The 24,572-nt window shown below is 43.5% G+C and overlaps 1 protein-coding gene across 1 annotated transcript in view; it reads right to left on the reverse strand.

Annotated features, from left to right (window-relative positions):
- CCDC150 (coiled-coil domain containing 150) overlaps positions 1–24,572 on the reverse strand; it is a 99,001-nt gene that overhangs the window by 28,151 nt on the left and 46,278 nt on the right. The window contains exons 10-18 of the mRNA XM_083177419.1: positions 21,298–21,411; positions 21,087–21,213; positions 12,158–12,201; positions 10,287–10,379; positions 6,717–6,824; positions 6,462–6,586; positions 4,419–4,512; positions 3,641–3,810; positions 3,245–3,368 (exon numbers count right to left, since the gene is read on the reverse strand). Coding sequence (XP_083033545.1) covers positions 3,245–3,368; positions 3,641–3,810; positions 4,419–4,512; positions 6,462–6,586; positions 6,717–6,824; positions 10,287–10,379; positions 12,158–12,201; positions 21,087–21,213; positions 21,298–21,411 — 999 coding nt within the window. The remainder of the gene's footprint in view (positions 1–3,244; positions 3,369–3,640; positions 3,811–4,418; positions 4,513–6,461; positions 6,587–6,716; positions 6,825–10,286; positions 10,380–12,157; positions 12,202–21,086; positions 21,214–21,297; positions 21,412–24,572) is intronic.

Genomic DNA, 24,572 nt, shown 5'->3' on the forward strand with positions numbered 1-24,572 from the left:
ATGGGCTGCAGTCATGTTACATGTAGATTGATAACATAGAATTTCACTATCTGTATCTATCAATTAATGTGCAATTCCTTTTAATCTGATTTCTTATTTCATCTTTAACCCCTTCACGACATTTGACGTACATGTACGTCATGGTCGGGAAGTACTTCCCGACATTTGACGTACATGTACGTCATGGATTCTAACTGTCACTGCGTCTATAGACGCGGTGACAGTTAGGAGATGTCTGCTGTCCCTGACAGCAGACATCCCCCCTCGTCGCCCAGGGGGGGCAGGGGTGCCCCCCCCGGTCGGCGATCGCTGTGATTGGCTGTTCAAATCTGAACAGTCAATCACAGCGTTTCCTGTGTTACCGGCGGCTAAGCCGCTCGGTAACACAGAAAACGGTGGTGATCGGTGCAGCACCGATCACCACCGAGCGGCAGCACCCCCCTCCCACCCGCCGGGCACTCACCCGGCAGCAGCAGCAGCTCCAGCGGCTCCACCGCTACGTCCGGAGCGCACGCTGCGCTCCCCTCCTCCCCCCTCCCCCCCGCAGCAGCAGCAGCAGCATCATGCTGCTGCTGGAAAAGTGAAAAATAAAATAAAATAAAAAATAATGTGCAAATGTGTGTATATATATATATATATATATACACACACATATATATATATATATATATATATATATATATATATATATATATATATGTGTGTGTATATATATGTATATATATATATATATATATATATACACACACATATATATATATATATATATATATATGTGTGTGTGTGTGTGTGTGTGTGTGTGTGTGTGTGCGTATACCGCACCGATCACCAACGATCGCCAGCCCCCCCCCCTCCCACCCGGCAGCCCCCCTCCCTCCCACCCACCCGGCTGCCGCAGCGCCAGCACCCCTCCCACCCCCCCGCCAGCCGCAGCGCCAGCCCCCCTCCCAAAGCTGGTGACCAAAATGGGGTCACTTGTGGGGGGGTTCCACTGTATTGGTGCTTCGGGGGTCTTGCTAATGCGACATAGCACCCGCCATTCATTCCACCACCAAAAATCACTCCTTCCCTTCTGAGTCCTGCCATGCACCCAACTGGTATTTTTTGGTCACATGTGAGGCATTGCCGTACCCGGGAGAAATTGGGGCACAGATTTTGGGGTGCTTTGTCTCCTTCATTCCTTGTGAAAATTAAAAATTTTGAGCCAGAACTGCATTTTTGTGTAAAAAATTAAATTTTTTTACACAAAAATGCAGATCTGGCTCAAAATTTTTCATTTTCACAAGGAATGAAGGAGACAAAGCACCCCAAAATCTGTGCCCCAATTTCTCCCGGGTACGGCAATGCCTCACATGTGACCAAAAAATACCAGTTGGGTGCATGGCAGGACTCAGAAGGGAAGGAGTGATTTTTGGATTTTGCAGCACAGATTCTGGTTGAATGACCCCCGAAACACCCATACAGTGGAACCCCCCCACAAGTGACCCCATTTTGCAAACTACACCCCTCAGGGAATTCATCTAGGGGTATAGAGTACATTTCAAACCCCCCGGGGTTTCACCAATTTTGATACAACTGAGCTGTGAAAATGAAAAATTATTTTTTTTCATTTTCACTGCCCAGTTGTACCACAATTGGTGAAACCCCTGGGGGTTTGAAATGTACACTATACCCCTAGATGAATTCCCTGAGGGGTGTAGTTTGCAAAATGGGGTCACTTGTGGGGGGGTTCCTAACTTTTAGCATCTTATGGTGCCTAGAAACCTACATGGTGCCTAAAAAATAATCTCATAAAAAGGAGTCTCCAAAATCAAGTAGGTGCTCCTTCTATTATGAAGCCTGTGGTTTGGTCACCGTGCACACTAGGGCCACATATAGGATATTTATGAAAACCAAAGAATTGGGGGAATCAATTTTTAGTCACATTTCTCTAGTAAAATGTACTGTGTTCCTTAGAAAAATGTATTAAAATTGCAAATCTGCAAAAAAAATGAAATTTTGAAATTTCACCTACACTTTGTTTTAATTCCTGTGAAACACCTAAAGGGTTAACAAACTTCCAAAATGCTGTTTTGAATACTGTGAGGGGTGCAGTTTTTGAAATGGCATCATTTATGGGGGTGTCTCACATACAAGTCCCTCAAAGTCACATCAGAACTGAACTGGTCCCTAAAAAAATCAGTGTTTGAAATTTTCTTGAAAATTTGAGAATTTGCTAGTCATATTTGAAGCCTCCTAGTGTCCAAAAAAATTAAAAGGAAGTTGAAATAATGATTGCAACATAAAGTAGACATATGGTCTTTGTTAGTTATTAACTATTTTGAGTGGTATGATTATTTGTCTCACAAGCAGAAAATGTGACATTTTGCATATTGCTAAATTTTCCATTTTTTCACGATATTTTGGTATTTTTCACAAAAAAACACAGACTGTATCGACCCAAATTTACCACTAACTTGAAGTACAATGTGTCACGAGAAAACAATCTCAAAATCACTGGGATAAGTAAAAGCAAAAAAAAGTTATCCCCACTTAAGTGAGACATGTCAGATTTGAAAAAAAGGGCTCTGTCATGAAGGCACAAACTGGCTCTGTCATGAAGGGGTTAAACAGTCTACACCCTCTGACAAAAATTGGCAAAAATAAAGACTATAGGATAGGGTACATATATGACAGGTGTGCAGTACGTTTGCCTCTCTGATTGTGAACTGTAATCTCTGACTAAAGATCTTGTGAAATGTCAAGGGACAGTACCGTATATAAACAGCACTGCAGACAAAAGTAGTCAGCATGTTCACTGGCTTTTCAAACTCGTTATGGATCGCAGAGGCCACTGGAGAGCCATGACCTTCTACGACTATAATAGTGGCCTGCGACAGCAGGAGGGTTTGACGTCCTGCAAGTTGTTTCTGGGGAGAAAGCACCGTCCCAAACCACTGTGTTTGAGCAGGAAATGACCCCTGGAAGACAAGGGGTGCGGCGGCCAACATCACAGAGGACAATGTAGCTGTTGTGCGGGCCATAGTTGAGGTGGACGCCAGTGTAGCCAAGGCCCAGCTAGAGAATGAGATAGGCATCTTATCAGGATCCATCCACATGGTACTTAAGGTACAGTATCAGGTCTGAATTAGGCACTTTGTTTGTACATATATTTTGTGTGTAGGACAGAAACATTGCACACCTATTGTCTTTATAAAAATACAAAAATATGTAGGATTGTGGAATGGCATAACAAGCTATGTACCTCTGCCACCTCCTTTAGTGCTGCTTTCTTTGCTTCACTACATTGTAACTGGTGTTTTGTTAGAGATTCAAGTTGCTCTTCTGATAGCTGTGCCTTTATTCTGAGATCTTCTTCAGCCTGCGCCCTGCAAACAATACGCATTTCAATACTCAGTGTAATCTTACAATCAGTGGCAGGTATTCAATTACCACCAAGCATTGATCGGGGGTAATTGTCTAGCTGATGGGCTATTCAATTATCTTTTTTCACCGGTGTGTTTCCCGGGCAATTTCTTTTTTCTAGTGTCCAAATTGCATAGCCTGAGAAAAAAATCCTTCAAACATTGGGAAAAATATGATGGCAAATTAAACACCAGTGTGTTTGCGTGTGTGTGAGCAAACATCTTAAAGAGTTTACCTAATCAGAAGTAGCTGTGTTTCCTCTGCTACTTTGTTTTGCACCTCCTTAGCTAGTTCACCCATATCATTCTGTAAAGCAGTATTTCTCTGAAGAGCCTTTTCCAAAGCATGTGCCAGCTTCTGGTTATCTTGGTAAGTAACTTCCATGGACCTCTGAAGCAGATTCATCTATTTAAAAAGACAGAAAAAATACAGTAAATTCTAGACATGCAGCACTAATGATAAATAGAAAACCAAATGTTGACTACAAATATCACCGTGCAAAGTTACAGATTATGCATTTATAATTATATAGCAAGTTAGATCAGATTTGGGGTGTGGTATATGGTCCCAACAGTCGGGATCCCGACAGTCATTAGCCCGACTGGCCAGACTCAGACAGCGGGGCTCGCTGCACTCGCCACGCTGCGGGCACGGTGGCTCGCTGCGCTCACCACCTATTCTATGCTCCCTCTATGGGGGTCGTGGACCTCCACGAGGGAGAATAGCCGGTGACCGTCGGGACCCCTAGTGTCAGGGTAATGACCGTCGGGATCCCAACGTCGGGGTAATGACCATCGGGATACTGTCCGGCACCGCTTTTGGGGGAGAGAGGTGTCCTAAACTGCTCTGTCTGGGATGCTGCTTTGGGACACCGCCAGTTAGCATTTATATCATTCAGTTTTTTTATTTTTTATGTAACACCTCCACACATGATATATAATTATTACATTTGTTAAAATGGTAATGGCTGTTTGGTGCACCTGCTCTCCTCTTTATATTGTAGTACAAATCACCTTTGCATGCTGTTGGGACTCTGCGGTCTGCACCTTTGTCTGATACTCTGAAAGCTCTGCCTCTAGCTTCTGAACTTGCTTCTGGCTTTGAGACCTGTAGAAGACCGAGACACCAAGGAGACATAAGAGAAAATGTGATTTTACTTTTTTGTACTCAGATGCTAAAATAGAGCAGAGATGTCTAGTAAAACTCCAGGGCATTGAGATAAAAAAAATTCCTCGTCTCCCCCATCTCTCTCTCTCTCTCTATGTGTCTCTCTCTCAAAGACCTCCTTTGTTTACTACTAAAACTGCAAGGATACCTACAGAATATGGAATATCCTAAAGCTAATCACTTTATGGTGGGAGGAAAACCCAATAAACAATGGCTTTGAGGACCACCTCGTCAAGGCAGCATTTGGAGAACAGTCAATGACTACAATTTTTTTCGCAAATGGACAATACCATGTGCACTGCAGGTGGGGAAAATGTAACATGTGCAGAGCGAGGTAGATTTGGGTGAGGTGTGTTCAAACTAAAATTGCAGTGGAAAAATAAAGCATACCTTATATACCTCAGTAGGAAAAAATAAATAACTCACCCACATCTAACTCCCTGCACGTTACATCTGCCCCACCTGCAGTGCAGCATGGTTTTGTCCATTTGCTGTAAAAGTAGCTTTGCTAACTGGTCCTAATTAGGCCCAATGACTTGGAGCAGCGGTTCTCAAACTGTGGAGCCTGACACCAAGTGGATCACAACCATCTCAGCATGGGGTTGACCATCAGGCTGATGAATTCTCTAATCTCTCAATCAGAGATCCAAAGAGTCTGAAGAATCCCCTTGCCAACTTATGCCTCCCTCTGTCACCCCCTTGCTTTCTCCTGTCCCCCACAAGCATCCCGGGGACCCCGACATCTCCATGTAACAAATGCCTCAAACCCTCTCCCTCGGAAGCCACATCATCCTGTGCGGAATCTTGGTGTTGTCCTGGATAGTGGCTTGACAGGTATCAGCCACAGTTAAATTCTCATTCTATTATCTAAGGAGTATAGACATAATGAAGCACTTAATTCCCTCAGAAGATCTGCCAAAAGTAATCCATGTATTTATATCATCGCGCCTTGACTACTGCAATGCTTGGTCTCCACGCAAAAGAATTGCACTGCTTGCAGATGGTACAAAATACAGCTGCCAGGCTATTAACCAATCAGCCCCTTTCCAGCACATAGCACCCATTCTGTACTCCCTCACTGGCTGCCTATAAGATGGTGAATCATTTTCAAGATAGGTTTACGGACTTTCAAAGCTCTACATGACCAGGGTCAAAGGTAACTGAAGAATCTTCTGGTCCCTTATTGTCCCACACGATTACTGCGATCAGTTGATGAAAAACTACTAACAATACCCAGAATTTCACTGAATTTATCTGGGGGTCAAGCTTTTAGTGCTATGACTCTGAGTCTATGGAACTCACTTCCCAGCACAGAGAAGCTTCCACTGCTATTATGAGAGAAATTAAGTGATTGCATTAGCCCTACCATGCACATCTTTGCTGCTGACCACACATGTGGACGCCTGTCTGAGGTAAATTGCTGGGGTCCTGTAATAATGTTTATTGCCTGATAGGTTCACAGAGCAAAATGGTTTGAGAACCCCTGGTTTAGAGGAAGGCAAGCTTCAAAGGAAGCAAATGGAAACCACATAGGGCTTCAGAACGATTAATGCGTAATTGGTCCACACTTCAGTTTCAGGAATCACCACCCAAAAGGCACCTACACCTCAAGTTAACTCGCGGCCAAACATTTCTTCAAAGCCCACTTTTTCCAGAATACACCTTAAAATTGTCTCTTTGATTTTAAATCCATATACTGTATGTAACCATGTCCTCAAAGCAGCTTTAATATACATATTGGCTGGCTATTACACAATATGGTGCAAGCTATAAAGAAGAAAGGTCAAATGTATCCTTCCTTATGGGAATGCAAACAAATCAAATCGGCTTATGCCCACATTAATGTACGAACTACTGTACTCTTAACATACAGATGATGAGTAACTCACAGTTCTCTCTCTAACTTTGTGTGATGGCTCTGTAAATCCTGCAGTTTCCCAGTCAGGCTTGTCTGAACAGCACTCAGCAAATGTTCTCGTACCTGCAGCTTCTGCTCCATAGTGTCTTTCACTACCTGATAGGGAGTGTAGATAGGGGGATCAAATAATTGCAGGAACATTTGGGGCAACGTTAAAAGTGGCCTGGTAGAGTTCAAAAAGTAGAGCTTTGAAAGGGCAAGTAAAACCAGAGGTAGATATGTATACCTCAAGTTCTTGTTGGTGATTTGTCACACGATTTATATTGTCATTGGTAACCTTTTGCATGTGCACAGAAAGTTGTGAACACTGATACTCCAGTTGCTGGTTTAAAGCCTGCAAGAGAAAAAAAAACACCATTAGTATATTTATGTGAGGTGAAAATAACCTAGTACAATTTGTTTATTAAATAGTTTGCACAGGGGGAAAAAAAAGAAAAAATCTTAAACGATGACCGAAAGTCAAAGTTAATACCTTATGATATGAATCTCAAAAGGTAATACACAGTTGTGCTTCTCTTTTAATCATATTAGGAGTTCTTATTTTATTTACTTAGCTATTATCCATTGGGCATTACAGCCCAGTGATAGTCTGCACACAGGGATGCCCAGTGTCGAATTGCAGCCCTTGACATAAAAAGGATCAAAATACTTGTGTGACGCCATTCTTGATGCAGGTCTTTTCATGTGTATCCAGGAAGTGGATACAAAATTCCAAAATTACCTTTTGTGGGATCAGCGTTTTTTTGTGCCAACACGCTCTCCCAAGTCCCGGTCAAAACATAAATTGCTTCCTACACCAATCTCTAAAGACTGTAGATTCCAGTCCTTCTGGCAATCATGCCGGGCGGAGAGGTCCTTTGCAACTGAAGAGCGCACCCCCCTCCAGAGGAGCTTTCACAGAGTAAGAAAAGTGTGGACATGATCTCCCCCCACCTAGTTTGTTCTGAGGCAGTGGTTTCTACTATCTGGCAAGACAGGGCTCATATAAAAGTCATGGCCTGCACCCATCTTTAAGGGGAACGAGAATAGGAAGTGAGAAGTTTGGATGCTTCATAAGCAACTATTTAAACTAGAATAGGGGTGCAGTGAACCAAATAAGAATAAAGAAACCTGCTCCCCCAACCTGGAGGTATTGTCTCTGCAGGCAAATGGAACAGGAAGCCTATCCACTGCAATGGAAGATAATGCCAATAAAATCTGAATATACAGACAGAAAGATTACAAATGGTGACAGAATATCGGACATAAATGTGAGTGACAAACCTGGGATCCGTTGACCACCAAGCAGTATTGTTCAGAATAAAGACAAAGACCAACTCATCACACACAAAAACAAAAGGGGTTAGATTTTAGGAAGGCTGATTTTGTAGAGATGGGAAACTCAAGCGATTCTTTGGCAGATTGGAGGAACTTGGAAAGAATTTAGGAGAAGTGGGAAAAATTCAAATGTGCAATACTAAAAGCAACAGAACTTTGTGTCAAAAGAGTTAGGAAAAACACAAGGAAAAGGAAACAAGTGTGGCAAGTAAAAAGAAGTAGCAAGTATTGTGAAAGCAAAAAAGTTGGCCTTCAGGAAATATAAACAGACGCAGAATAATGAAGACAAAGGTGTATCTTGTTAGACAGAAGGAGGGTAAGAAGGTATGTGATGTGCACAAGCACAGGCTGAGGAGAAAATGGCCCAGTCAGTGAGTAAAGGGGAGAAAGCTTTTTTTAGGTTTATAAGTGAAAGGTAATAATTATTTTGGTACTTGTGTAGTTTCACAACGGCAGGGAAATCGCATCGCATTGCATGTGAACAATGCAATGGTACCGGTGTAGTTTCAAGTTTCCCCTGCCCGCAGATCGCATTGCATGCAAATTGCACATGATGCGATGCAATGTGATTTAGCACATTTAGCAGCCCCCCCCCCCAAAGTATGTGTCCCCCCCGACCTGTTTATACCCCCACTATCCACGTTGGTGTTTCGAGTGTAGCGAGCCGAATGTGGGGCAGATGAAAAAGAGCCCGAAGAGTACCCCAAGGATCTGTACTTGGACCAGTGCTTTTTAATATCTTTATTGGTGACATTTAAAATGGAATTGAGGGTAAAATATGCCTCTTTACAGATAACACAAAGGTATGCAACAGGGTAGACACACCAGGAGGGGTAAAACAAATAATTGATGATCTGGGAAGATTAGAGGAATGGTCAAGAGCATAGCAAGTACAGTTTTATGACAAAAAAAATGCAAAATCAAGCACTCTAAAAACTCCAAAGACTAAATATAGTATAAGTGGCACTATAATGGAAACTACTGAATAGGAGAGGGATCTAGGCATCATTATTTCAGGTGACTTAAATGCAGGTAGGCAATGTAACAAAGCAATGAAGAAGGCAAGTCAGATGCTTGGTTGCATAGGGAGAGGAATCAGCAGTAGAAAGAAAGAAGTAATAATGCCACTGTATAGGACATTGGTACGACTCCATCTAAAGTACTGGGTTCAGTTCTGGAAGCCATATCTCTAGAAGGATATAAATACATTAGAGACTGTACAAAGAAGGTGCATGGCCTACAGTACATCACAAAACTTACCTGGAAAGACTAAAAGATCTTATTATGTTATTTGAGTAGAGAAGGGAAAGGGGAGACATGATAGAAACTTTAAAATATATCAAGGATTTCAACAAGGTCCAGGAGGGATACATTCCTCACAGAAAGAGGAGCAACAGAACATGAACTGAAATTAGAGGGAGGAAGATTCACAGAAAGGGTAGTGGATAAGTGGAATAGCCTCCCATCAGAGGTGGCAGAGGCAAATACAGTAGAGCAATTTAAACATGTTTGGTATATCCCCTTACAAAGAAATAAGAATCAAATATGGTGTGAGGTCTGTCAGCAAATTCTATGATTATGTTATTACTATTCAGAGACCATCAGATCAAGTCTTCAGATGCTCACTTAACGGAACAGTGATCAGCATCTTTATCTTGCAGGCCCCCATCCAATTAATTTATAAATAAGTGGCTTCTTTGCGTTATCCCTCCTGTCAGAGAACCGACAGTTGGGAATCCGATGTCGGGATACTGACCATCGGTATCCCGATTGTCAGAGCGCCATACCACACCCATCAATAATGTATACACCCTGAGTACAGCTCGATGGGCTGCAGTCAACGGTCTGCCAAATAACATGGTCAGCCTTCTTGATAAAACTTAGGCTGACTGCAATGGATTTGGCATCAGAAGACAGCATCTCAGTTGTAAAGAATTGTAAGAAACCAAGTACAAAGCAGCTAGATATGATGCATAATCAAACAAGTCAAACGTAGCGCATGGTAACATGTTAAGGTTAAGCAGGTATGGTACAAATGTAGCAAGGTGAGATCACAGTTCATCTGGCTAGAGAAATAGGCATCTTCAGCTCAATCCATGACAAAAACATGCACAGCCAATCTGCCTTCCATCATATAACATTTTTTCCAAAGCAGTCAGATCACAAAAAAAGTTGGACAGGAATGAAAATAAAACCCAGTGACATACAGTATAATGGTGCATATAATGCTGCATCGCCTGAACAAGGAAGTTCTTTTGATTATACTGGATTCAATCATTTAGTCAAATGTATTATTATTTGGCTATATACAGTAATGGCTAAATATATAATGTATTTTCTTCTAGTATGAGAAAAGCATATATATGAGAAAGAAAGCGAGGAAAAAAACATTACTGTACAAAAAAATGATCCTGGTCTCACCATTAATACGAACACACAGAAAAGTGGTTTGTGGTTTATGGGGGGGTGATTATTTTACCTGAACTTTTTCTGCTACTTCTCGAAGAGCAGCATAATCCCCACGGACCTCGGCTAGTTCTGCCTGTGCTGTCTCCCACCTCTGCTGGATGATCTAAAAGTAATTGAGAGTCTGATCAATATCAATACAGAAACACTTAAACCACTGGTCGGGGAAATGGGGTAAATTACCCCAAATGGGGTAAAAATTAAATTCCTCTGGGTAATGGACGGTCGCGCTAGATATACACGGCCGGGCATGCATTTACAGTTACATAGTTACATACCTCTCAAGTGTCATGATTTCAGCGGGACAGTCCCGATTTTCGGGTCCTGTCCCGCTGTCCCACCCGCGGCCGGCATTGTCCCGCTGCGGGGGGTGGCAGTTGGGAGCCCCCCCAAGCTGATTGAATAGACGCTGTGCGCATGCGCACAGCGTCTATTCACGGCCGAAAATGGGGTTGCGGCTAATTTGCATAAGCCGCGCCCTCGTTTGCATAGGCCCCGTCCCCTTTTCGGCCGCGTGAGTGTCCCTTTTCCAGCAGCCAAGAAATTGGGAGGTATGTAGTTACATAGTAGGTGAGGCTGAATAAAGAGTGGCATCCATCTAGTTCAACCTATGTTTATAATAGTTTATCCCTTGTTGTATAGTATGTTCCGATATTTTAAAGACAGAATATGTTACTTATTCGTACCCATGGATGTTTTTAACCAATAAATGTTCATCCAACCTTATTTTAAACGTATTTATAGTGTCTGCCGACACCACTTCAATCTATATTCATGCCCGGCTGTGTCTCGGCAGCTCGACCATCCCTGCCTAGTCCGCTACGCTTTCCTCCTTCCACTTGCCTGGCAGCAGCTCATTACATATGCATATGTAATGAGTGGCTGCCTGGCGAGACGTCAAGACATCACTCTGCTCAGTGCTCACTCAAATATACAAAAGGAGGCAGAGCGCAAAGTATGCTTGGGCAAAATGAGTCTGATGCCCGCGGCCCGCCATTACTGCTCCTGGCGTATCGCGCAGCAGCTTCAAGAAGACTGTGACATTTCATTTGGACACTGGATACTTGCCACTGCCCACTTTTTTAATGAAAGCCTTTTACTTTATACTAACAGTAAAGTAAGCAGAAAATTTTCTAAGTTGTTTCTGCCCCAGCCCCCAGATAAAGTGAATACATATGTATATAAACAATATATAACAAATATAAGTGCTCCTAATATATGATTTAATTCCATTCAAATCAAGGGGCTAACATCGGCGTATCTAAATATATTTTGGGGTAAATATAAAAAAGTTCCCTGACCCCTTACTTAAATGTGATTTTTCTCTTTCTTTCACCAAATGGTCCAATTCCAACCACTATAATATACCTAAACTCAGAGGATTATGTGTCACGGTTAATGGTGTAAACTATTTTTTTTCTTTAACCAAAAGTTATTTTAAGACAGAAGCAAGAAAGCTGCAGCCAAACTTCAGATCTGTGATCAATGACATTAAATATAACTTGTACATCACAGTGACTGCTGTCTGTAATGTTTATTGTCACCATACAGATTCTAGCAATTAACCTTTATAAAGGTGCTAGATGAGGCATTCCCAACCACGGTCCTCAAGGCACACCAACAGTGCAGGTTTTCTAGATATCCAGGCTTGAGCAAAGGTGACTGAATTAGTATCTGAGGGATTCTGATTAAACCATCTGTGCTGAAGCCTGGATATCACTAAAACCTGCACTGTTGGTGTGCCTTGAGGACAGTGATTGGGAATGACTGTGCTAGATAAACGATAAGTAGAACCTGATTGGTTTCTATGGGCAACATCTCGCCTTCTAAAAACTAATTTTAGTAAATTATCTATGGACTCTGACCCTCTTTCACCTTTCTTACCTTAACTTTTTCTTGTAGCTGCCTGACGAGCAAGACATTTGCCTCTGTGAAATAAAAGATACACACATCAGTCAGAGCACACTACACTACTGATATTTAAGTGGTTAACTAAGTACTATAGGGCTGATTAATTTGTTTTCTATGCTGCCCTCAATCAAGCTATATAGATCAATATTATGTTGAATAGTTGATTGAAAGGAAATGTTTTCCCCGTCAAAGATAAATATGTTCCACTTGTTGAGGCTTTTAGGCGATGATGTTCTTATACTTTCTGTTACGTGTACATGTACATTTTTCGTTGACCGTTAATGAATGTAAATTGTTGATGACTAAAGTTCAGACTGGATCGATTGTTGCCGGCTCGAATGGCAAAATCTGCTCCTACCATTCCCGAATTTATTGTCTCAGGAATGCAGGAGAACATGGAAATAGAATTAAATGAAACATATTCATATCTTTAACTATGTTTTTAAAAAATTCTAGTTTGAATGGGTTTGTTTTTGTTATGGTGGACCCTGTATTGGAAATTTACTAAGATGCAAGTTCTATTTCAGATGGGATGTTGCTATGGGCAACTAATCAGATAAGGTCTATTATCTTTTAGAATGTGCTATATAAATAAGTAGATTCTGATTGGTTGCCCATAGCAACATTCCATGTGAAATAGATCTCCCATCTTAGTAAATTCCTCCTCTATGACATACAATTCAAGACAGCCCCCATTTAAAAGAAACACTGAAAAAACAATGCATGAAAACATAGAGCCTTACTTTCCCATAATGCCTTTTTAACCAAAGACAGAACATAGAAGATAGCACTTGTTGTATGCAAATGTCCTGTTGAAAGGATCATCTGCACACAGAAGGTATTTCTCTCCAATTTCTTCCTTTTTTTATTTAGTAAATAGCCTGATCAGTGTCTGAGAAATACGGCCGAAGCCAATACAAATATCCTACCCAAAATCAAACTGTTACAGAGAAGGCTTTTATGAAGCAAATTAATCCTTTCAACCATCAAAGCGTACCCCTCCACTGCATAAACTAGCTGGTTCTCCGACCCCTTGCCTGTTTACATCCTGCTATCTAGCCACCACCCACTTGCTTGCACCTCTTGTAATCTGTCTGTCTCCCCTTCCTACTAGATTGTAAGCTCCTCCGAGCAGGGCCCTCTTCCCTCCTGTTCTCAAAGCCCTCTTCTCTTCACATTTCACTCACAGCTCTCCTAAACTCAAACACTCAGTGACCATCTTTGTCCGCATACTCATCTCCATCATTGGCCTCAAGCCTGTCATAGTATGTTGATTGAGTCCCCAATACTTATATTTAAGCTGTAATGTGTATTGAACTGTGGCACTCTTTATAATACCCCTTTCACATCGCACTTTTAAAACGGTAAATTGCCGATTTTTTTTCATTTTAAAACGTTTAAGCCTGCACTGTGAATGCACCAGAGCCGATTTACCGTTTAAAGTTAACTGGTATTTCGAACCGTGTAAAAAGCAGAGTCCTACACGGTTCCTTGCCGTTTTTTGAGCAATGTGAATGTGTACAATGTGTCTGAAACGGTATTTCAGGCAAACAACACAAGCTACAGAGCAGTGATAGGCTGTCCCCTTTAAAATGACAGGCAATGTTGACACTCTGGCTTGAAACGTGTTCGGGTTGAAACGGTTTGACTGCTATGTTGAATGAGACTTAACCGGTATTTAAAACGGTAATCTGCGGCAATGTTAAGGCTCTGACCCGTTTTAATTACCGTTTTAAAATACCGGTTTTTAAAACGTGTCGGCGATGTGAAAGGGGTATTAGTACTCTATTTTTGTTATTTATTCAATGTTATGCCAAGTTTTGTCTCCCTGTACTGTTCCTTTGTACGGCGCTGCGAAAAACCTGTGGCGCCTTATAAATAATGCTGCTTTCCCACTGCAGACCCGTTTAAGTTTACAGGTAATCTTAAATGGTATTTAGCATTCCCACTGCAGCAGATTACAGTTTCAAATGCCATTTAAGTACCATTCCCATTGCAGGTAAAACGTTTTAGCTCTTCAAAACGTTTTTACAGCACAAATGACACTACACAGGCAACAACCAATCAGTGGAATTGTTGCCTGTTAACAGTAAGGATGCATTCCCATAGCATCATTGGTGCCCAGTGGTGCCTGTAATAAATAGATTGCTGGCATGTGCCAGCAATCTATATATTACTGGCTTATGATTCTCATTGGTGCCCAGTGGTTCCAGAAATATATAGATTGCTGGCATGTGCCAGCAATCTATATATTACTGGCTTAGGATTTTCATTGGTGCCCAGTGGTTCCAGAAATATATAGATTGCTGGCATGTGCCAGCAATCTATATATTACTGGCTTACGTTTTACATTGGTGCCCAGTGGATCCAGAAATATATAGATTGCTGGCATGTGCCAGCAATCTATATATTACTGGCTTAGGATTTTCATTGGTGCCCAGTGGTTCCAGAAATATATAGATTGCTGGCATGTGCCAGCAATCTATATATTACTGGCTTACAAAATCAAACATTGGTGGCCAGTGCTGCTCCGTGTGGAGCAGGGCGGAGGGAGGCGGGGCATGTGGCTGGACCCGGCCAGCGTCGCTAACGGCATCCAGCCGCAGCAGCAGCCAGCCGGACACAGCGGGGCAGCGCGCCGTGGACAAGTGAGTATGACAGGAGAGGGGAGGGGGGGCGGGGGGTGGCAGCGGGGCGTACCGCCGGGCTGAAAGTGGTTAATCTTTCAGCCCGGCAGCGTACACACACGGAGATGATGGCTGAAAAAAATCAGCCATCATCTCTACCGTTTAAGATGCATTCCCATTGCCTCTTAAACGGTAGATTACCGTGTAAAACCCTGCTCTGAACACGGGTTGAAATACCGTTTAACTTTAAACGGTATTTCAACTCTGGCGCTTTCCCACTGCAGCCTTAAACGGTATTTTGCCCTCAAAAATCGGCAATATACCGTTTTAAGGCTGCAGTGGGAAAGGGGCATAAAATTATAATAATAAGAACAATAATAATAATAATAATAATAATCATCATCATCACTTCCTGTAGTACCAACACTGACCACTGGGTATGTTTAGCAAAGCAAACTTCAATTGTGTCAAACTCCTATAAACCATTAGGACACACGATTACATTTCTCAATTGTAAACATACACATATACATGCGTATGTGATAGTAAATATACCCAACAAATCCACGGTCTCCCAATGGTAAGGACTTTTTTCAATTTTACAGGGCAACATACACTAATTGAATATCCACACATTTTTTATAAGACCTCGGCTAGTTGTATATACGGTCAATATAAACTTCATGAACTAGGCACCCATGGGGATTACTGTAAAAAAAAAAAAAAGTAAACAATTACCAATTTCATATTTGAGTAACCGTTCCCAACTGCAAAAACCCAACCCCCCCCCCCCAAAAAAGCTGGATTTTGGTCCTACCTGTAAAATCCTTTATTCTGAATCCATGGTGGACACTGGGACAGTGGGGTGTGGGTGGAGCTTCAGCTACAGGCACCAAGGAGATTGACAATCTTTGAGCGCAGCCCAGGCTCCTCCTCCTCCACGCCCCTACAGGCCTCAGCCCGTTCAACAGCTATCTGAAAGGGAACAGGAAGAGAAAAGGAAGGGAAACCATGCAACCAGAGGGAAGGATCATTTTCAAGAATGGATACTACAGTCCCCCTCATTGTCAGAACAGTGTGTGAGGGTGGGAGCCCAGTTTCCACCATGGATTCAGAAAAAAGGATTTTACCGGTAGGACCAAAATCCATTTTTTTTCTATCATACCAATGGTGGTCACTGGGACAGCCCAAAGCTGTCCCTTTATAGGAGGGAACGCTCCTGAGCTGCACTGAGGACAAGGCACCCAAGAGCAGAATCTGCCGTGGCGAACGTGTCAAACTGGTAAAACTTTAGAAAGGTATGTGGTGAAGACCAAGTGGCCGCACGACACAACTGCTCTGCAGAGGCTCCCTGGCGAGCTGACCAACTAGCCCCCACTGAACGCGTGGAGTGGGCTCGAATGGATGATGGGACCGGCTTATTTGAGGACAAGTAAGCCTGTTTAATAGTTAGCCGCAGCCAGTCAGCCAGTGTCTGTTTAGATGAAGGCCAGACACGTTTGGCCGCATCGTATAAAACAAATAACCCATCCGTTTTACGGATGTGTTGTGTTCTGGAAACAAATCTTCAAAGCTCCCACAACGTCTAGAGAAAATAACTCTTTAGAAGTTTCTAACGGAGAAAACGCAGGAACAACAATGTCCTGATTTATGTGAAACCTGGAAACAAGTTTTGGTAGGAATTCCCTTCAAGTCCGCAAGACCGCTCTGTCCGGGCGAAATACCAAATATGGTGAAACATGGGACAAGGCTGATGGGTCGGATACTTACCGAGCTAACAAAAAGACCTTCCACGTTAGCCATCTGAGATCCACTGATTCTAATGGTTCAAAGGATGGATGTTGGAGCGCTGATAAAACCAAGGTCAGATCCCAAGGTTGAATTGGTGGTGTAAAAGGAGGCTGAATGTGTAGAACACCTTGCATGACTGTCTGGATAGCCATCTATTTAACAGGCCGTCTTTGAAAAATAATTGAAAGGGACGCAACTTGAACTTTGAGTGAAGCAAATTTTAGGCCTAAGTCCAAGCCTGTCTGTAAAAAGGCCAAGATCCTGTATAAACAAAACTCTAGAGGTGTCAGATATCATTCAGCACACCAGTTGAAGACAGCACTCCAAACTCTGTAATACACTTGGGATGAGGCCGGTTTTCTTGCTGCTATCATTGTTTTGATGACTGGCAAAGAGAACCCTTTAGCTCTTAGAATCTCCGTCTCAAGAGCCTTGCCATCAAAGCTAGTTTGTGTAGATCCGGGTGTAGACATGGTCCCTGTGGCAACAAGTCTGGACGAGCTGGTAGTCGCCAAGGAGGCTCCAGCAACATCTCCAGAAGGTCTGTGAACCAGGCTTTCTGAGGCCAGTTTGGGGCCAGGAGGATGACCATTGTCTGCTCTTGTTGGAGAGGAAACATGTAGACCAGGGAGAACGGCCAAGGAGCAGACAGTGCGTCTGGATCTCTGGAGCGAGCCCCGTAACACAGAAGTTTTGTGTTTGCAGGAGAGGCTATTAAGTCTATCTGTGGGAGTTCAAAACGGATGACTAACACCTGGAAGACTTCCTCGTGGAGAGCCCATTCGCCCGACTGGATGTCCTGCTGACTGAAGAAGTCGGCTTCCCAATTCTTGACGCCTGGAATGTGAACTGCCGATAAGGTCGTCAGGTGACGTTGCGCCCAATGAAGAATTGAGGACACCTCCCTCACAGTGGCTGAGCTCATGGTTCTGCCCTGGTGGTCGACATATGCCACAGCTGTGGCATTGTCTGATTGAACTTTTACAGCTTTGGAGTGAATCAGAGCGTTTGCACTTTGAAGTGTTCGGAAAATGGCTAGCAGCTCTAGAATATTGATCAGAAAGATTGCTTCTTCCTTTGACCAACGTCCTTGAAAGGAGTGTTCCACCAGAACTGGTCCACGACACCGGAGGCTGACGTCCTTTGTTAGGAGTATCCACTTGAGGATGACGAACTGACACCCTTTTTGTAGATTTGGAGGCTGCGTCCACCAATTTAAGGAAAGACTGGTCTGCCTGGACAGAACAAAGGTTTGTGATTTGAGACTTGCTGGAGAGCGGTTCCAGCGCCGTAGAATTTCCCGCTGTAGCGGTCTGGAATGGAATTGTGCGAAATACACCATTTTGAAGCAGGAGACCATCTTTCCTAAGACCTTCATGCATAGGTGAACTGACACCCTGCAATGTTTGAGGAAGGCTTTCAGAAGATCCCTGAGTGCCACTTGCTTGTCCTCTGGCAGGAAGACCCTTTGGGTCCTGGTGTCTATTAAGGCACCCAGATGTACCATTTCTTGTGATGAACTTGTGCTGGACTTTTTCCAATTTATGAGCCACCCGTGTCTCTGCAGGAGGGTTACCATCAGATTGAGATGACTTGTGATTCGGCCAATATCAGGAGTTCGTCTAGGTATGGTAAAAGTCGCAACCCTGTGTTCTTATAACTGCAGCCATAATGGCCATGATCTTTGTAAACACCCTCAGCGCTGTTGATAGAGCTCTGAACTGGTAGTGACAATCCTTGATTGTGAACCGGAGGAACCGCTGGCAAACTGTTTGGATCGGCACATGGAGGTATGCATCCTGGATGTCCAGGGATGCCATGAAGTCCCCTGGCTCCAGAGCTTGCAGAATGGATCTGAGAGATTCCATCCTGAAACTGGGAACTTTGAGATATAAGTTCAGTTGCTTCAAATTGATGGGTCGGAATGAACCGTCTGGTTTTCCTACCAGGAACAAGTTTGAATAGAAATCTGCTCCTCGCTGAGAAGGCGGAACTGGTATCACCACCTCTGCTGCTAGTAGGGAGTGTATGGTGCTGGCTAGTGCTGTAGCCTTGTCCGGGTCTCGAGGGGTGCCTGAAAGGAAAGGGAGTATCTCTGAGATACTATGTTGTTCACCCAACTGTCGGTGGTTGCGGCACACCATACCTCGGCAAACAACAACAGGCGACCACCGACCTGAAAGGTCTGGTGGGGCGCCCCTTTTTCATGCTGAGGGCTTATCAGCCTGTTTAGGGGCTTGACGGTGCCCTGCCCAGGACTTCTTAGGCTTAAAGGTTGACACTAGCTTAAAAGGAAGTTTGAACCCTTGATGAGGGCTGTCCCTGAGTTCTTCCTTGTGGCCGAAAGGACTGAGACCGAGCCTTTGGGGGAGCGGAAGGCAAGAAAGCTGTTTTGCAAGTGGCTAAAGTAGCCACAATTTTATCCAACTCTGGGCCAAAAAGGACATTAGCAGTAAATGGCAAAGCCTCCAAGGCCCGCTTTGAATTTACATCCGCATTCCAGGTGCGCAACCAGAGAGCCCTATGGGCCGCTACGGAAGATGCTGATATTTTGGATGATAGAGTCGCAGCATCTTTTGCAGCCTCCTCTAGATATGTGGCGGCTTCCCTTATTAGATCTACTGTTGACAGCAACTCTGAGCGACGGGTACCAGATGTAATCTGTTTCTGTAAACTGTCCGCCCATGAGCAGGCCATTGCTGGTCTGACTAAGACTCCTGCATTGGTAAACACTGCTTTAAGACACTGCTCAATTTTTCTATCAGTGGGGTCTTTAAGAGAAGCCACTGTGGGAATATGCAGAGTGGTTGCTTTAACGAAAGCGAGCTACATGAGCGTCTACTTGTGGAGGAACCTCCAATTTCTGACGGTCTGCCTGAGCAAATTGAAAGGAGGATATGAGACATTTATATACCAGAAACTTTTTGTTCGGGTGTTGCCTTGCTTCTGACAGTACCTCCTTAGGTCTGTATTAGACGGAAAAACAGCCAACTCCTTTTTCTTCTTTTTGAAAAGGAGAATGTTAGGAACTGAGGACTGGGTGTCCCGTATGTTAAGAGACATCCTAACAGCCTTAATTAGAGAGTCTACCCTGGTCTGTGTCATCCTGTCCTCCTTTTCAGGTTCCTCTGTGTCAATGTCATCATCCATGTCGACTAACACCTGCTTGTTCGGGTCGTCATCAAAATCCGACTGATGAGCCACTAAAGGAACCTGTGCCTTAGTTTAGGCAGTGGAGCCTTTAACATGGACTATAATGAGGTAGACACTTGAACCAAACCCTGAACTGAGGTGGATAACCCCTGTACCCAGGCAAGCTCTGTACTAATTTCAGGCTGTGTCTGTACAGGCTGCGCAGACTGCGCAGGCCCCCTGGCTGCAGCCAACTCCTTCATTGCAGATAAAAGAGAAGATGCCCAATTTGGCTCCACTGTAACTGGACCGGAGGGTCTGTTCTCAGGGGAGTCCTGTACAGAGCAGCGGTAACACAGGCCAGCATGGTCATTCTCTTTACATTTAGTGCATGTGTAAGCATGCAGCCTAGGAGATTCCCTAGGTTTAACTTTGGGATTTTTTCTATGACATTTTACCTCACAGAGCACCCAAAAACACACTAATGGAATTGTAAATTATTGTACAGGGCACAGTGTACAGTTGTATAATACTAACACAGCAAAGAAGTGAGAAAATGACACACACAATACTCTCTGACCAACACTAATTTAGTGTGGTGCAGAGGCCTGTTGGAAAACCTGGTCCTGTAAGGTGTAAAGGAGCAGGAATCCTGGTGCCCTTCTCCCTCAGTGAAGTCCCGTGAAAATGGCGCTTCTTGGATGGGGAGATGCCTAACTCATGCAGGAATAGATGATGGGACCTGCTCTGAGAGTGGAGGTGGGGAGCTGTGGATAAAGCCCCACCTCCCCTGGAACCAACAGTGCACTGCTCCAAAATGGCGCTCCACAGTATGGCGCCCTGGTGGTCTAGTGGCCGTGCAGAAATGACTGGGTGCCATTGCCAGGGTCACTCGGCCTACACCCAGGCCCAGTGACTTTGCCGCAAATGTGGTCTGTCCTGCGTCGCGAATGGGAACACCCTTTCCACCTTGTGACTGAGGGAGGACCCGCTTACCTGTGGCCAGAGAGCGGCATCCTCCGTGTGTCATGAGGAGAGCGGCGGGTCTGGCTGTACAAGTCAACACAAAGCAAAAAATAAAAATTCTCTGACAGGGCACGGAGCCCTGTCCCTTGATACCTTGAGGCACCAAGAAAAAACTGAGGCCTGTAAGGGGGGTGGGGGGGGGGGGGAGGAGGAGGAGACTGGGCTGCACTCAAAGACTGTCAATCTCCTTAGTGCCTGTAGCTGAAGCTCCACCTACACCCCACTGTCCCAGTGACCACCATTGGTATGATAGCAAAAAATCAATAACCTGCTTTTAATATATTCAACATGTTACATGCAAATCTTGTTCTATTATTCCTGTGTACCCAAGTCAGATTGAAGCTGCTCATTCTTCATTTCCAGTTGCTGACACCTTGGTTCTACCGTCTGTAATTTATCCCTGACTTCCTGTTCTCTGTATAGGGTGTGGGAGTACAGCTGCCGCTCCAGTGCCTGCAATTTATTCAGATAGAGATATATATTACTGTACCTATAGCGTATATTTTACGGCTTTGTGATGATACATATACTGCTTACATGTGATTGCTCCTCTTCTACACTTTTTGTCATACCCTGCACCTGAAGCAACAGAGCATCACGCTCCTCCTCAAGCACATGCCATAGAGCCGACTCTGATCGCTTCTCCTGTAACTGGGGAGGAATTACATTTCTAACATCAATAGTATTTATTGAATAAAAAGGTGGATAAGGGTTACAGAAAAAAAGGAGAGGGGGAGGTAGAAGGTGAGGGAACATAATAAGAAACAGAAAAATATAAGTATCTGAATATCAAGTAAAAGGTAAATATAGATATAAAAAGGGCATGCATAACAACGTTGTATGGTCTAATACAACAACATAAAGGGAAAGGAAATCTTCATTCTTACAAAAGTGCAAAACAGAATTATCACATAAATATCATTGTAGTACAAAAACAGCAATAAGTAGTAGAAATCAATCATAACTAATCTGAAGGGTCAGCTGCCATCTCATTGAGACTAAATTGAAAAGTGTCACACTGGGAAGGGCTAGAAATATAACGTCATTGTTCTCCCTAAGTCATAAATAGATGTGAAGAATTTCAGCAAAATAGTGGGGTTGTGTTGGAGTATGAATACAGCATATATTCTGTTTCCTATAGGCATATACAAGAGCTATTGAATAAAAGGTGCAAGTACCACACCGCAACTGCCGTTGGGCCACTGTACCTACTTGGTATACGTATAACCCTCTTTACTAGGTTTACTTTGCATAATGTTATTCCTGTTATTTCACCATGTATATGTCATGTGCTGTTTATACATTGCCATGTGTTATATGGTTTTCTCCATTTTGCATTTTATTCCATAGGAACAGTGATGTATTCATGTGCTGGCTTCTTGTATTCTACATGGTAATTGATGATGTGTCATGCATGCTTCAACTGGATCCTAAAGTGGTTGCTGCCTTTCTAAGCATCCGTTTACATATACACAAGATGGCTATAATAAAACATTCCTTATTTACATCTGTCAGTAGCTCCATATAACAACTAGAAAGTTAACAAATTAGGACATGGGAAGCAGGATTGTGCACAAAAAAATTCAGTACAAAAAGTCACCAACAGGGGGAGTCTGACGCTGTACAAAATGAAAATGTTCGGTTGCCCCATTTAAGTGGCTAGAAGCAGACCTGCACACTAATTATATTTATTTTCTCTTATAATTTGAAAGAGAATCAATTATATAAGAGAGGACCCCTGAATTTCAATGAAATTTGGGGGGTGCTGTACCCAACAGTCATAAACTGAACATTTTATGTAGAGAGAAAAATGGACCGTTCACACTAATGCAAATTTAATAAAACGTAACTTTTAACGAAATTATTATCAAATTCCCTTTTAATAGGTCGAGGGAAATAACAGTGAAATAAAGAAGTTAAAATCACGGGGACACACAAAACATACACACATATATATAGTGCTCGAATTGAATAAAGAGGTGTATTAAAACCACAGTGACGTATTATTGAGAGATATTATGTCAATTATCGCACAACCTACTTATTTTACAAAAAAATAAGGATCAAATATGGTTTGAGGTAACATGTTTAAAAAAAGGGGCAGACTAGATGGGCCAAGTGGTTCTTATCTGCCGTCAGATTCTATGTTTCTATGACCTCTGCAGAACTACAGTTGTATGATAGAGCCTTTTCTGGCTTATATGTCTTAGTCATATAAGCCAATAAAGGCTATATTCTCTTGTAAAGCATAAAGAAGATCATAAATACATACAGTACATACATTTAAGAAAACAAGGCAAACTTGTCAATGTAATGTGCAGCACATGGTTCATTTTTTCCTTCATGATGCTTGGACTGCCTAGATCAGGGGTTCCCAAACTTTTTGAATCACGGCACGCTACAGTATCAGAATATTTTTCATGACACCCCTACGCCAAAAGTTTGTTACTGTGAATTTCAGAAAAAAATATTAAATTAAATAAGTTGGGATTCAATTTTATCCTTAGGTCCAGTTATGTGCTGAGAAACACGATTCACTTCTGTTTACCCACATATTTTATAATTGGAAGCAACAAACACTGATTTTGCATATTTAATTAACTATAAATAATTGGAACTGGTTCTGGACCACCCACCTGAGGCACCCCTGCAAGTGTTCCGAGGCACCCCAGGGAGCCTAGGTGCACAGTTTGGGAACCACTGGCCTAGATTAAATGTAAAGTTGCAACACTCTCACAAGCAAAGAACTGCTAACATCTCTGCACCAGACTGTGATGACAAATACAGATGGAGTCTCCCATATGTCAACCTTTGAGTGTGACTGAGATGGGTGCTGTACAGTTTCCCGATACTCGGGGTCCCGACTGTCAAAACCCCGACACTCGGGGTCCCGACTGTCAAAACCCCGACACTCGGGGTCCCGACTGTCAAAACCCCGACACTCGGGGTCCCGACTGTCAAAACCCCGACACTCGGGGTCCCGACTGTCAAAACCCCCGACACTCGCGGTCCTGACTGTCAAAACCCCGACACTCGGGGTCCCGACTGTCAAAACCCCCGACACTCGCGGTCCCGACGGACACCGGCTATTCTCCCTCGTGGGGGTCCACGACCCTCATAGACGGAGAATAGAATAGGTGGCGAGCGTAGCGAGCCAGCGTGCCCGCAGCGTGGCGAGCGCAGCGAGGCCGCAAAGGGCTTTGTTGCGCTTGCCCCACTGTCTGAGTCCGGACAGTCAGGATAATGACTGTCGGGATCCCGACTGTCGGGACCATATTCCACACCCACTGCGATAGTGACATGCTTTCTGATGGTTGCACAAAGGGACCCTTATTCAACGTTCAACTAAATCAACGTTCACTATATCCATTTTATTGCATTTCATGTTTATATCCATGCTATACATCGGATTAAATAAATTAGGCAAATTATGTTAGGCTACATACAGATGACTGGCAAGTAGGATGCTGGCAGTCAGAATATCAATGCGGTCATCCCAAGGAGGGCATCCCAACAGGGATCAGGTAAGTATACTTTCCTTACACTCACTTCCAGCAGCCTAACCCCTCCCCCACAGCCTGACCCTAATGTTAGTGCCTAACCCTAACTACCACACCCTGCCACCTAAACCTAACCCCACCATCTAAGTGCCTAAATCTAACTCACCCTTCCTGCCGCCTAACCTTACCCTGACCCTAATGCTCTCTGCTAGTGCTCAACCCTAACCCCTGCTCTCTGCCACCTAAAGCTAACCCCCGCCTTCCCAAGCCTATATGGGCATCAACATCCTGAAACTTTCAAGGGTTCCATTG

Source organism: Crinia signifera, chromosome 3 (genome assembly GCF_055691185.1).
Source record: "Crinia signifera chromosome 3, ASM5569118v1, whole genome shotgun sequence".
Lineage (NCBI taxonomy): Eukaryota > Metazoa > Chordata > Amphibia > Anura > Myobatrachidae > Crinia > Crinia signifera.